The sequence below is a fragment of the Cynocephalus volans genome, chromosome 12 (assembly GCF_027409185.1).
Source record: "Cynocephalus volans isolate mCynVol1 chromosome 12, mCynVol1.pri, whole genome shotgun sequence".
NCBI lineage: Eukaryota > Metazoa > Chordata > Mammalia > Dermoptera > Cynocephalidae > Cynocephalus > Cynocephalus volans.
In genome coordinates, this window is record NC_084471.1 from 84,613,148 (window position 1) to 84,627,129 (window position 13,982).

General features: G+C 34.9%; 1 protein-coding gene across 1 annotated transcript in view; it reads right to left on the minus strand.

Annotated features, from left to right (window-relative positions):
* Nucleotides 1–13,982, minus strand: part of FAR2 (fatty acyl-CoA reductase 2) — a 52,862-nt gene that overhangs the window by 1,554 nt on the left and 37,326 nt on the right. Inside the window, exons 8-9 of the mRNA XM_063075446.1 lie at nt 7,396–7,567; nt 4,064–4,193 (exon numbers count right to left, since the gene is read on the minus strand). Of these exons, the coding sequence (XP_062931516.1) occupies nt 4,064–4,193; nt 7,396–7,567 (302 nt within the window). The remainder of the gene's footprint in view (nt 1–4,063; nt 4,194–7,395; nt 7,568–13,982) is intronic.

Genomic DNA, 13,982 nt, shown 5'->3' on the forward strand with positions numbered 1-13,982 from the left:
GGTTCACAGAAGAGATTATCTGAGGTGTTATTTCAAAGGTACCAATAATATGGATAACCATTTATATAGGAATATTTAAACATAGACCAAGCACAAACATTTGACATTTAGGAAGTCTTGTGAGGAAAATTTAAAAGAACTGATATTACTTAGTCTGGTGAAAGCTGTGTTAGGCTTTGGATGCCTTTTCAAGTAAATGTGGAGTAACTATGTTAAAAAGTGAAGGAATAGTATGTTAGTGACCAAACATAAATTATGCATCTTTCCCTTTCTTCTTAAATTTTGGTGTCTCCTTAGCCTACCATTCTTTATTACAAATTATCACCTCATTATGCAGATTAGAGTAAGCTTTGGGAAGCAAAGCTTTAAGGAATGATTAGCAAAATTTATCTTAAAATAGAAAAAAGGAGAGAGATCCAAGAGCGGTGAGGAGGAGGGAAGAAAGAGAGGAAAGATCGATTCACTTGGGGAGAGAAAGTGTTGCCACACAGAGGATAGAATATTGAAAGTGATAATAAGAAAATGGGATCGAAAATTTTTTTGCATGATTAAAATGTCTCTTTGTTTTTGAAAAGCTAGAGTAAAGATTTGAATTGCTTTCAATATGTTTTATTTCTGCTCTGCTGAGGATCATTAGCAGGGCCAGCTTTAAATGGATTACAACTGGAAATAGGGATGGGTTGATTTGATACGTAAGCCTTGAGCCAGCCAAGGCATCTTTTCAAAAATCTCCATAAAAAGAGCTTAATTGAAAGTAAAGGAGGAAACGAGCTGCAAGTATAATAGGAAAAAAATGGTTTTGGTTGAATATAAAAAAATTAGGGCAATAAAAATGGTTAAACAGGAGGAGTGTAAGGAAGGTTGTGGTATGATCTCTGGAAATATTTAAAGTATTAGATACTTCTTGGAGGGTTTAGGTATGACCCTATTGAAATAATATCAAATTAAATATGATAATACATCACTGGTCTTCACACTGGGTGGATCTGGCTTCATAAGTTTTTATTTGGTATATTTGGAGAGAATGGCCTGAAAATGAATCTGTGCTAGTATAAAAAATGTTCCAATATTTAATAAATCTTAGCAATGGAGGGTTTGTTTAAGGTGCTTCAGTCCTCACCATTGGGAACCTTTTTCATTCCGTGAATGCATAGCACTCCGATCACTTCTTGCTTATTAAAAGCCTATTCTCAGTAGAGAATTGTTTGATTAGGCTTAACTGATTAAACTTTCAGTGAGGCCTCATTAGGAAAGATTTTAATCTTAATAACAAAAATTCTTAATTCAAATAAATGATGTTCCTAGGACAACAGTTAGCACAAAGTAGGCATTCAATAAATACTTGCTGAATACATGAATGAATTATGGAATTTCAGTCAAGTTAATTTTTAATATTAATTTTAAAGGCTGAAAGTGTTTATTATACAGCAATTTCTTCTGTTATTTGATCTTTGTGTAAGGATACAACCAAATTAAACTCTTAGTTTCTTTTTTTCAGACAGCTGGTCTTTGATGGAGGCTTAGATTGTACCAAATAAAAGGCATAAATTGTTAAAACCAAAAAGCTAGTCACTACTAAAATTCAAGTTTATTGACTTTAAAATTTTAAAATGGCCAAACTACATTCTGAGAATCTTTTGGGTTTTTTTCAAAACTTACGTGTTTCCTTTAGAATCTATGATTAGTTCTGTTTCCCTTTATTTAGGAAATATTAAACTTCTAAAGAATAAAATTGAGTTTGACATCTTAAAGATTTAGTAGTTCTCTAGAGCTACTTGATTCTGCCTCTTTACTATGCAAATAAAAATGTTATATATTAATTACAGAAAACGATCTTAGACCTAGGAGGGAAGTAACTAAATATTAAAATTCCTATTTAACATTCTGAGCATTCAGTAAACATTTGTTTAATGAATGATCCCTTTGCTGATTAATTGTCCATATTGCTTTTGGTTTATCCTCTCAATTTTCATAGGGGAACATGCCAAGAAAGAATTTTAAAAGTTGTTACTATATTTGCTTTAGAGATGTCATCCATTATGTTTCTTAGTGTGCCATTATAGGACACCTTCATAAGCATTTCTTTTAGCATTAAATGGTAAGAAGAGCTTTGCTGCTTTTGGAACACTGGTATATTTTCTCCTTTGGACATGAGTTCCATGAAACTATATTTTCTTTTTACTTCGCCACCGGAAAGCTCAAGAACAAATTCTCACTTAACTACAGCAATTTAGTAGGATCTTGCAGATTACATATTGACATTCTATTTTTTCATTCTTAGCCATGACTTCATATTATGGTTTGTATATTTCCTGGTTGCAGTACGAAAAAAGAGAGCTGATTAAGATTAAAGAGTACCGGAGAGCTTCAAAACTTGTCCAAAAGCCTAATTACTTTCTGAAAGTAATTGCATTAATTATCACCTTGTTTGGATATGTGTTTTACAGTATCACTAAATATTACTTATTTATCTATATAAACAGATATTTTTATTTTTATCCCATTTCACATTTCTAAGATTCCAATGAGGCCCTAGTTTGAAATCCTGATTCCATATGGCAAATCACACTGAATTCTGAGCCACACCAGAATTTAGCAATTACATTTAGGACTATTACTTTTGCTAAGGTATTTTGAGAACATATGTTAAATCAAGTAAAGCTTTGATTCTTTTTTCACAAAGGTTTTAATAATTTTAGGTTGAATTAGTAAAATGTCTAAAATGAAACTAAGCTCATTGCCTTTTGAATTATTTAGGTGGGTAAATTCCATGGAGAAAAATACAATAAGGATAAACTTACATAAATTTTGATGCTTATTTTTAAAAAGAATTTACAATAGCTTGAGATTTTTTGTTTTTGTTTTTATAAGCTGGTTTGATCATCATGTATTTGAAACACTAGTGCTAGAAGAATAGGTATGTAAATATTTCTGAATAGCTTGGTTTCATGTCAATTAGAGAGGTATTCAGCAATGAGTTCAGATAAACTATTCCTCTAAATCTCACCTGGTTTACTTCATTTAGCATTTATGGTGTTTGACATTGCAAGTAACTCTTAGGTTCCATGTCATGAAATAATTCTAGGACTTGGATTTGAATCATGCTTTGTGAGTTTGGTATGTAGGAGTGAAACCCTTAGCTGGCAAGTAAGGCTACCTAGCCATCTAGCACTTCTCAGTATGACTTGGTTTCTTCTACATGCTGTCAGGTACAAAATAAATCAAGAAATACCTTTTAAATATTGTTTCTTAATGAAAAATGTCAGTCAAAAGTAAAAACTTTAAAATTTAGTTGAAGACATTGGTAATGGCATAAGGACATGCTCAGGGAACAACTGACTCGAGGGAAAAAAAGCTAGAAACGTAGAAGGTACAAAAGATTTCTATATTTGTGAATATCAGAATATACAAAGATTTCAGAACTCATCCTTTGTGATTGCCAAGAAGCTAAAGAAATACATGGTGCTGAAGCTGAGCAATTAAAGCAAAGGCTTGTCTTGAGAAATAAAAGTCTGAATTGTTGAAGAGAAATATTGTAGGCAGGAAGATGCTAGGGAGAGGGCAATACTGACTGAGTGAGGTCTTAGATGAGATAGAATGCCTAGGTATAAGAATTAGCTTTAAAAAGATAAGAAAGGAACTGTAGTTGTGGAGATGCAGAACAAGAATAGTGGATGGAAGAGTTTTATAAGCAAAAAAATTCATTTCCATTGAAGTCATATGCTGTGGCGGGTAGGGGAAAGACAGAGGGAAGTACCAAGAGGTACTGAGGGTTTGGAGAAAAGATAACTGTTTAGAGGTGAAGAAAGGATTGAAGTGCCGTAGATGAAACATGACTGCAAAGAGCAGTGTGGATTTAACAAAAGTCCAGGAACCTAGGTATCTTACCTACTTTTCCCTGTGATTGTGTTCATAGCACTGAGTGATTTCCTTAGCAAAAAGAAAAAAAAAAAATCTGTGTATATAACCAAAATTTCCTTTATTCATCGGCTTTCCAGGTCAAATAATTCTAAGTTCCAAATGAGTAAGATGTTCCTTTTGTTTAAGTCAGTGCTGTACTTACTCTCTGGTCTTCAGGACTCAACTCGGACATCAGCATTTCTGTATTGTAGGAGGTCCATTCCCAACTCCGGTTAGTGAAATACTCCAGCATGGACACCGTTCTTAAAAGCCGATCCATGAGCTTTGTCATCCTAAGGTACAGATCAGATAGGAGCAAATATCAGTGTACCACAGATGGCTGCTTCCCTGTCACTCCTTAGGAATGTATGACATTATTTTTAAGATAATGTAAAAATCATCCCTCTCTTCTTTTCCCCAATTCCTCATTAAAATTTTTATTTTTTCTCTTTTACATTAAATCTTTGTTGAATTATGGAAAGGAGATGAATCTAAAGGAGCTTATTCTTTTAGGCATTTTAATACCAGCAAACTCCTCTTCCTCTTTTCTACCATCTCTTTCTCAAGAATAGAAAACTTCTTTTAAAGCTGAGCCAACTATTCACCCTTAATGACATACTGTTCATTTTTTCAAATTCTGAGGTGTAGACAGTTAGAAAATGTATTTCACTATTGTATGTTCTTGGTTTTTAAAAAAATTGATAGAATCCAACTTCTTAGTATATACCTTCTAGGCGGAAGTGTTGTCTATATTAGCATCTGATGAACAAAACACATTGTCATAAGGTACTTCTCTCACAGTATCATGGGAAATTTGTTAGGCAGGAGGTAGATATCATTGTTCCTCGATACAATTATCATAATATTAACGATTATTATCTAAATCTTTATCCACTTCACAATCTGATGCAATTGATGCAATTTCAGTAGATTCAGTTTTTTAAAAAAATGGTTGTACAATGATGTCATTGTATGTACAGGACTCTATAAGTCTAATGGTATTTTTTAGAAAGAAAAAATACATTTATTACTCTCAGGTAGAAGGTCTTCTTAATATATAAAATGCAAAAACTATAAAGGAAGAGAATGATTCATTTTACCACAGAAAAATTTTAAAACTTCTTTGGTAATAATAGTGATTATTATATTCTTAAGCACTCTTATGCAAATCCCTGTAAAACAGGTATGATTATGAATCCCTTTTTATAGAAGAGGAAGATAGGATTTAGAGAGATGAAGTAATTTAGGGCTCATGTGGTTGAATTGGTAAAGCCAGAATTTAAATCCTGTAAATCTGACTCAAGACCCCATGCTCTTAAGCCCTACATTAGGTGTATGTTCACTTATATTACAAAAAGCTTCATAATTAAAAGCTAGAAGAGACAGACTTGGAGGAAGTACATGAAATGTGTATTTGTGCGCGCGCGGACAACCACACACACACACACACACACACACACACACGTTCCCCTAAATTAATAAGGACAACCACACACACACACACACACACACACACACGTTCCCCTAAATTAATAAGGACAACCACACACACACACACACACACACACACACACACGTTCCCCTAAATTAATAAGGACAACCCAATAGAAAAATAGGTAAGGAACAGAAGCAGGTAACTCACAGGAGAAAACTTGAATGTCCAATAAACCAATCAAAGTCCAGCCCCTACAGCAATCAGGGGAACATAAATCAAAATAACAAAGAGATGTCATTCCTCATCATGAGTTTGACAATTCAAAAAATTGATTTTTGCAAAGCATTCAGGAGGGTGACAAATATGTACTGTTTTGTACCCTCGTGCTGGTTTGGTAGTGCAAATTTACAGTCTTCCTTTAGGGCAACCAGCAGAAGTCATAAAATCCCCACACCCTTTAATCCAGCCATCTCACTCTTCAGCATCCTCTCCAGACAGAGTAGCACATTCTACAAAAAGGCATGCACACTGATATTTGTAGCCCAATTGTTTGTGTGTGGGGAGGGGTCAAAAACAAAAAAACAAAACAAAACACTGGGTAGAATGACTTAGATTTTCATGGAAAATTAGTGGAAAAAGTTGGAAAATATGTATGATTGACTTATACACACATACACCCCTACCTCAAAGCAAAACTATATTTATATATGTCCATATATGAGTATAAAGGCACAGATTACACACAGACACACCTGAAAGGGAAAGGTCCTAAAAGAATTTTAGCTTTTTCTTCCATAAAGATTATTGTTAAAATTTATATTACAAAACAAACCAACTCATTTCCCGCAAATATTGCAATTTAATTTCTTACAAAGTACATACAGGTTTTTAGTCTCTCTCTTTCTCCTGTGTTTTTTCTTTTTGCTTACTCATCTTTGTTCTTTATCCAGGCCTTCTTCTAACCCTGAAATATTTTAGAGTCATTCCTACCTACAATGTTTGGGTTTTCTTCTTTTTCCATCTTTATTTAACAAGCCCCATGCAAATATTTTCCCCATAATCACAATGTCTCCTTTTTACCTTCCCCAAGAAGAGCTGAGTTATGAGCTCCAAATGATGCCTCTGAAAATTTGGATAAACTCTACATTGCCTAAGTTTTAGTAATTTGCTCTGCTAATAAGGATGAAATTAAACACATTGAGAAAGATTTCATCCATTATAAAGAAGCTAGTACAGAAGGCAATACTATTGATACTTCTGAATTTTGGTCATAGGAATTGCCTTTGGTTGTTATAATAATGACTCCTCTAACACACAGACAATTATTCAAGTGAGACAGAGATAAAGAGATATGTTCTATGTCACAGGGCTATTTGGTGACAGAGCCGACTTAGCAATAGCTCACTTTGTTCCCTCTGATTTCTTCACTTATATCTATGTGACAGTAAATCCAGTTCAGAATACTGGCTTTAAGACTCAGTTTTCTCCACATCCTTCCTATGTCACTACTTTTGAGACTACTTTAAATTCTTCCCTTCATTTCTATTCCCTCATTCATAAAACTGGGATAAGGTTGTTGCGTTGTTGCGAGAATGGATTGTGATCACTGTGCATCATCCTTAGCCCACAAGTACCACATAGTAAGCTCTCAGTAAGTGAGGCTGTTATCATTATCACATGTTTAAAAATTAACTATTTGGAAACCGTAGTGACAGAGTCTCAGTCACTTTTCTTTTTGCGTGGATGGTTACTTGCTGAGTTCAACAAGCAAATTCCTAAACATGTAACTTCTTTTATTATGGCAGAAGATTTTTAACGTAGGAGTCCTTTGTGGCTTATCACTACTACTGCTTTGTTTGTCCTAAAACTTATGTATATATGTGTCAGATTCAGTTGTCTCCTTTGATCCTTAGCTGAAGGGAGGACTAAAGATTTGGGGGCCCTAACCTCCCATGCAGTGATACTCTCAAAGCTATTTATAATATTTAAACCTTTATTAAAGAAGCTTTCCTGGTGATTCTGTAAGTAATGATCCAGCCAAGTAAAATTAGGTCTCTCACCTGGGCTTCCTTCCAGTGAGCCGCAAATAGAAGTCATAGATGATGGCAGGGGCCCGGTGGCTGACTGCATTCCAGTAGTGGGTTGCAAAATTGTTGGTTGTAAAGTCAGCGTTTGGCCTCCTGAAAGCTCTCTCAAATGGGATTTTTTCAAAGGTTGCCATGATTTGTAATCCTGGAAAAAAAAAAAGAGCAAATGCTAAGTCTATGAGCGTATAAGCCCATCTTAATGGAAGGCATTTGCAAGGGGTCAAAATAATAAAGACTAAGGATTTGCTGTGTAGAGTTGAGAATAAATTTCTGAGAACAAAATAAAGATTTTTATGCAAGGCAGGTGGAAAATCAAACTATGTTAATGGGTTAAGAATTGGGTCATTTTCTTGAAGCATTCACTCTAAAACAAATTATTGGGGAAATCAATTTAGTCAATACAAGGAACCACTGTTCAGAAAAACTTAAATTCATCATTCAAGTCCAAGGTTAAGTCTATTCTGAAAGCCCTAAGACAGAGGTCAGAGGCTTTATTTATTTGGCTGGATCATTACTTGCAGAACCATTAGGAAAGTTTCTTTAATAAAGGTTTAAATAAAATATAAAGGTAGGATTTTCCTGTGTTGGTTCACTTAAATACCACAGTCTTACTCCTTTGGGCAAATGTTAGACTCAATTGTCTACTCTGTTCTCCAGGTTGTTTTTTTTTTTTTAAATTATAATCTTTTTCTTTTTATATTATTATTTTCTTTTTATACTATTATTTTACATTATAGGTTAAGCTTAGTATGTACATCTGTAAATTCAATAGTTCTTTCTAAAAATATTCATTTAAATTTAGTTTTTTTAAATTTATGTAGATTTTTCAAAGAATATACCTAAGTTCATTATTCAGTTATGATGAAGATATCAGTTATTATGGTAATATGATTTAGGCCCTCCTTGAAAAGATACCCAAGAAATCTATATGAAAAATATAAATCCTATACAGAGAAGATTCTGAAGAAACATCTGGTCCATAGGTATATATATACTTGAAAAAGGAAATAAATGATTATGCACAGATTATAGTATAAGAGATTCTGATACTAACACTGACCTTCTGATCTGTATATCCGTATGCCTGTTCAACATTTCCACTTGGATGTGTAATAAACATTCACATTTAACAGCTCTACAATTGACCTCTTCATACTCCTACTACCATCCACCACCTTCCCAACACATACACAAAACTTGCTTTCCCACCAATCTTTCACTCAAAAAATTGTAATTCAGTTTATTCAGTAGTTCAGCCGAAAACTTTGGAGTCATCCTTGGTTCTTCTCTTCCTTTAACAACCCACATACAATTGAATACCAAAAAACTATCAGCTCTCTGAAAAGTATCCAGAATCACAATTTCTACTGTTGTCTCTCTGATTTAAACCATCACTATAGCCTGGAATATTGCAGTAGTATCTTAAGTGGTCTCTGCCGTTATCTTTGTCCCCCTACAGTCTGCTGTCCATATAGTAGCCAGAATGATTCTTTTAAAATGTAAATCAATCTATATTTAGAGCCCTTCAATGGAAGCTCCTCTCATTTATAAGGAAAACTAAACTCTCACCATAGTGTGTAAGGCCTTGCATTAGCTGCATCCTGACTCCCTGCGCCCATCACTCTGACTTTATTTCTTACCATTCTCCTACTCATTACTTCTGCTGTAGCCATACTGGCCTCCTTACTGTCCTTAAATATGAAAAAAGATCATTAATACTTATTGTTCCTTCAACTTGGAACACTTCCTCCAGATATCTGTCTGATTTGCCCCCTCACTTCTTTCAAGTCTCTGCTAAGATGTCATTGGAGAGGATCTCCTTGTCCACTACATATAAAATAACAACTTTCCCACTTTACTCTGCTTTATTTTCCTCAAGTACTTAACTGTATCAATCATATCCTTTACACACACACACACACACACACACACACACACACACACACACACACACACACACACACACACACACACACACACACACACACACACACACACACACACACCTCCCTACTAGAATGTAAGTACCATGAGAGAAGAATTGTGTCTGTTTGGTTCATACCTGTATTGTACCTTGAAAAGTGGTTGGCAGGTGATCAGTGCTCAATAAATAGTTTTGGCTAAATGAATGAATGAATGTTTCAGCAACACACAATTACTTTCCATTTCCTACATCTATCTTGACTCTTCCTTTATATGATACATTCCCTGTCCTTAAAGAATCAGCAATCTGGTGGTAGATGTGGACAATTAGCAATTACAATATTTTGCCTGAGTATTATGCAAAAGGTCAGCAAAATGTGCTCTGGAGGAATGTATAAGAAGCATCTAACTCCAGATGCCAAGGTGGGGAGGGGTGAGAAAGCTGTCCAGATGGCAATAGAAAACATTTACTGAAATGCTTACTATTTTAGTCACTGTGGTAAGCATTGTATCTCATTAAATCCTCTCAAGAGCTCTGTGAAGTAGAATAATAATTATTCTCATTCACAGGTAAGAAAATTGATCTACAGGGAAAAATTAAGTGTTTTTCCCAAGTTTATACAACTAGTAAGTATGTGAGTCTAGTAAATGGTGGGACCTATTCCAGCATATAACTTCTGTGGGGGCATGGATTTCTATTTAGTATTGTATCCCCAGCATCAAGAGTAATGCCTATTCTTGAAAACAGGAATGAATGAATGAACTATGATTTGAATCCAGATCTAATTGACTTCAAAGCCCCAAACTCTTAACTATTAAGCTACTGTTTCTCTGACCTGCAGGACAAGTAGGATCTCATACACACATGGAAATTTAATTTGGAAATTAAAAATCACATTTTTACATACTTGTAAAGAAGAAATTAAAATACAAATTTTAAATGCTTAGAAATGAATAATAAAAACATATAGCAAACTATGTGGAATACAGCAGAAGTGGCATTTGAGGGAAATGTGAACCTTAAATCCTTATATTTGAAAAGCTGAACATCCACTGAATATTTCCTAAAGAAAAGGGGGAAAAAAATCAACTTAAAGCAAATAGAGGCAAAGCCCTGCCCCCAAGAGGTCCACTCAGCCACCACAGAGGCCCTGCTGGAACAACAGGCAGCTGTGCATCAGCACCACTTCCTGCCACTGCTGTAAACACCCGTATGGAATGAGTGGGCTGTGATAGCCTCCACCACAGCAACTGCTGCCATAAAGATGGCTTGCTGACAAAACAGCAACCACCACTACCTCATAGGTTACCTTTACCTGGTAACCACTTATCAGCACAGACAAAGAGCGTCACCAGCGGGCTGAGCCCAGGGAAAGAGGAAAGAAAAAGAGAAAACCCATCCAGAGTCATCCATTCAAATTGAGGATCACTAATATACTCCAGTACATCGATCAGGGTCAGGTTAGCTAGCCAGGGTGCCAACAGTCCTGCCAAAGATCACCCACTATAGCCTAAAAGTGATAAGACTTCAAGGTGCTATCCCCCAAAATTTGAGAGCATGCCTGTGTCCTGATGAACCACTACAGTGTCACCAAGCTCAGCAAAGAAATAAGTGTCCTAGGGAATAGGTCACAGAGGCACTATCACACAACTCCAACATCAAATTTGGTCAAAATACCTTTACAGAGACTGCACTATGGTGTCTACCTGGATACAATACTAAAACACCCCATTCAACCATCATTATAAAACACACAAGAGGAACTCCCTCTCTGCTAACCTTACTCCAGAATGCTAGAAAAAGTAACTTTTCTACCAGATGATGAAACACAAATGGAGAGAAACTAAAAATATGAAAAAACAGGAAAATATGACACCACCAAAGGAATATAACAATTCTCAAATACCAGACCCTATATAATAGGAAGTTCTTGAAATGACTGATAAGGAATTTCAAGCAACAATTCTAAGGAGACTCAATTAAATACAAGAAAACTCAGACAACAGAATGAAATGAGAAAAAGTGTACAGGACCTGAAGGAGGAAAGCTGTCCAAATCAATGCCCTGAAAAAGAATGTAGCAGAGCTTGTGAAGCTGAAGGATTCATTTAATGAAATAAAAACAACAGAGAGCTTAAACAGTAGGCTAGAACAAGCAGAAGAGAGAATTTCTGATCTTGAAGATGGCCTGTTTGAAATAACACAGGCAGACAAAAAAAAAAAAAAAAAGAAGAAAGAAGAAAAGAACAAAAAAATTGGAGAAAATCTAGGTGAGATAGCAGACAACCTTAAGCACTCAAATATCCAAATCATGGGTGTTCCAGAAGGGGAGGAAAAAGGAAAAGGCAGTGAAAACACATGCAACAAAATAATAGCAGGAAACTTCCCAGGTATAGAGAGAGATACAGATCTTCACATACAGGAGACTCAAAGATTCCCAAACATATTCAACTGAAACATGTCCTCTCCAAGACATGTTATAGTCAAATTGGCAAAGCTCAAAGACAAAGAGAGAATCTTAAAAGCTGCACGAGAAAAGTGTCAAATCATGTACAAGGGAGCCCCTATCAGACTAACAGCAGACTTTTCATCAGAAACCCTAAAAGCCAGAAGAGAATGGGATGATATATTCAAAATACTAAAAGAAAAAAAATTGACAGCCAAAAGTACTTTACCCAGCAAGGCTATCCTTCCAAAATAAAGGACACATAATATATTTCCCAAACAAAAACTGTGGGAGTTCACCACAACACAACCAGCCTTACAAGAAATTCTCAAGAATGTACTGGCCCTGGTACCAGAAAAACAACCATCACTACCATGAATATTGAAGAAAGAACAAAACCCACCAGTAAAACAAAAATGCAAGCAATAAAGAGAAAAGAAGTTTATCTACCTTCTCAAGGAGCCAACAAATACAAGACAAACAGTAAATCAGAAAGAAAGGAACAAAAGATATTTAAAACATCCAAGCAAAAATCAATAAAATGCCAGGAGTAAATCAAAACCCTTTCAATAATAACTCTTAATGTAAAGGGATTAAATTCCCTACTCAAAAGACACAGACTGACTGATTGGATTAAAAAGATGGACCCAACAATATGCTGTCTTCAAGAGACTCACCTCGTGTGTAAAGACACATATAGACTAAGAGTAAAAGAATGAAAAAAGACATACCATGCAAATATAAATAAAAATGAGCTGGAGTAGCTATTGTTATATCAGGTAAAATAGACTTTAAACCAAAAACCATGAAAAAAGATAAAGAAGGGCACTATATAAAGATAAAGGGATCGATCCAGCAAGAGGACATAACAATCATACATATATATGTACCCACATCAGAGCAGCCAGATATATGAAGCAAACACTATTATATCTAATGAAAGAGATACACACTAATACCATAATAGTAGGGGACCCAAACACTCCACTCTCAACATTGGACAGATAATCGGAGTCAAGACAGAAAATGTAAGATCTAAACACTTTAGACCAATTGGACATAGCAGACACCTACAGAACATTTCATCCAACAACCTCAGAATATACATTCTTCTCATCAGCACATGAGACATTCTCCAGGATAGGCCACATGTTAGGTCACAAATCAAGTTTCAACAAATTCAAAAAAATTGGAATTATTTCATGTATTTTTTCAGACCACAATGGATTAAGACTTGAAATCAATAACAAATGAAACTCTGGAAACTATACAGATGTGGAAATTAAAAAACATTCTACTGAATGACATATGGGTCCAAGAAGCAATTAAACAGGAAATCAAAAAGTTTATTGAAACTAAGTAAAACAATGACACATCATACCAAAACCTGTGGGATACTGCAAAACCAGTACTAAGAGGGAAGTTTATTGCAATAAATGCTTACATCAGAAGAATGGAAAGATGGCAAGTAAACAACCTAACTATAAAATCAAGAACTATGAAATCAAGAATAATCCAAACCCAAAGCTAGTAGATGGAAAGAAATAATTAAGATCAGAGCACAACTAAATGAAATAGAAATCTAAATAACAATACAAAAGATCTATGAAATAGAAAGTTGGTTTTTCAAGAAGATAAATAAAATTGGCAAGCCATTAGCTAGGCTAACTAAGAAAAGAAGAGAGAAGACACAAATAACAAAAATTAGAAATAAAAAAGACATTACAATTGATACCTCAGAAATACAAAGCATCATTAGAGACTATTATAAACAACTGTATGCCAACCAATTTGAAAACCTGGAGGAAATGTATAAATTTATGGACACATACAAACTACCAAGACTGCACAAAGAAGAAATAGAAAACCTGAACAGACCAGTAACAAGCAATGAGATAGGAGCAGTAATCAGCAGTATCCCAGCAAAGAAAAGCCCAAGATTGGATGGCATCACTGCAGAATTCTACCAAACCTTCAAACAAGAATTAATACTAATTCTCTACAACTTTTCCAAAAAAGAAACAGAGGCCATTCTCCCAAATTCATTCTATGAGACCGGCATGACCCTGATACCAAAACCAGACAAAGATACAACAAAAAAAGAAAACTACAGGCCAATATCTTTGATGAATATAGATGCAAAAATCCTCAATAAAATATTAGCTAATAGAATACAGCAACACATTCATAA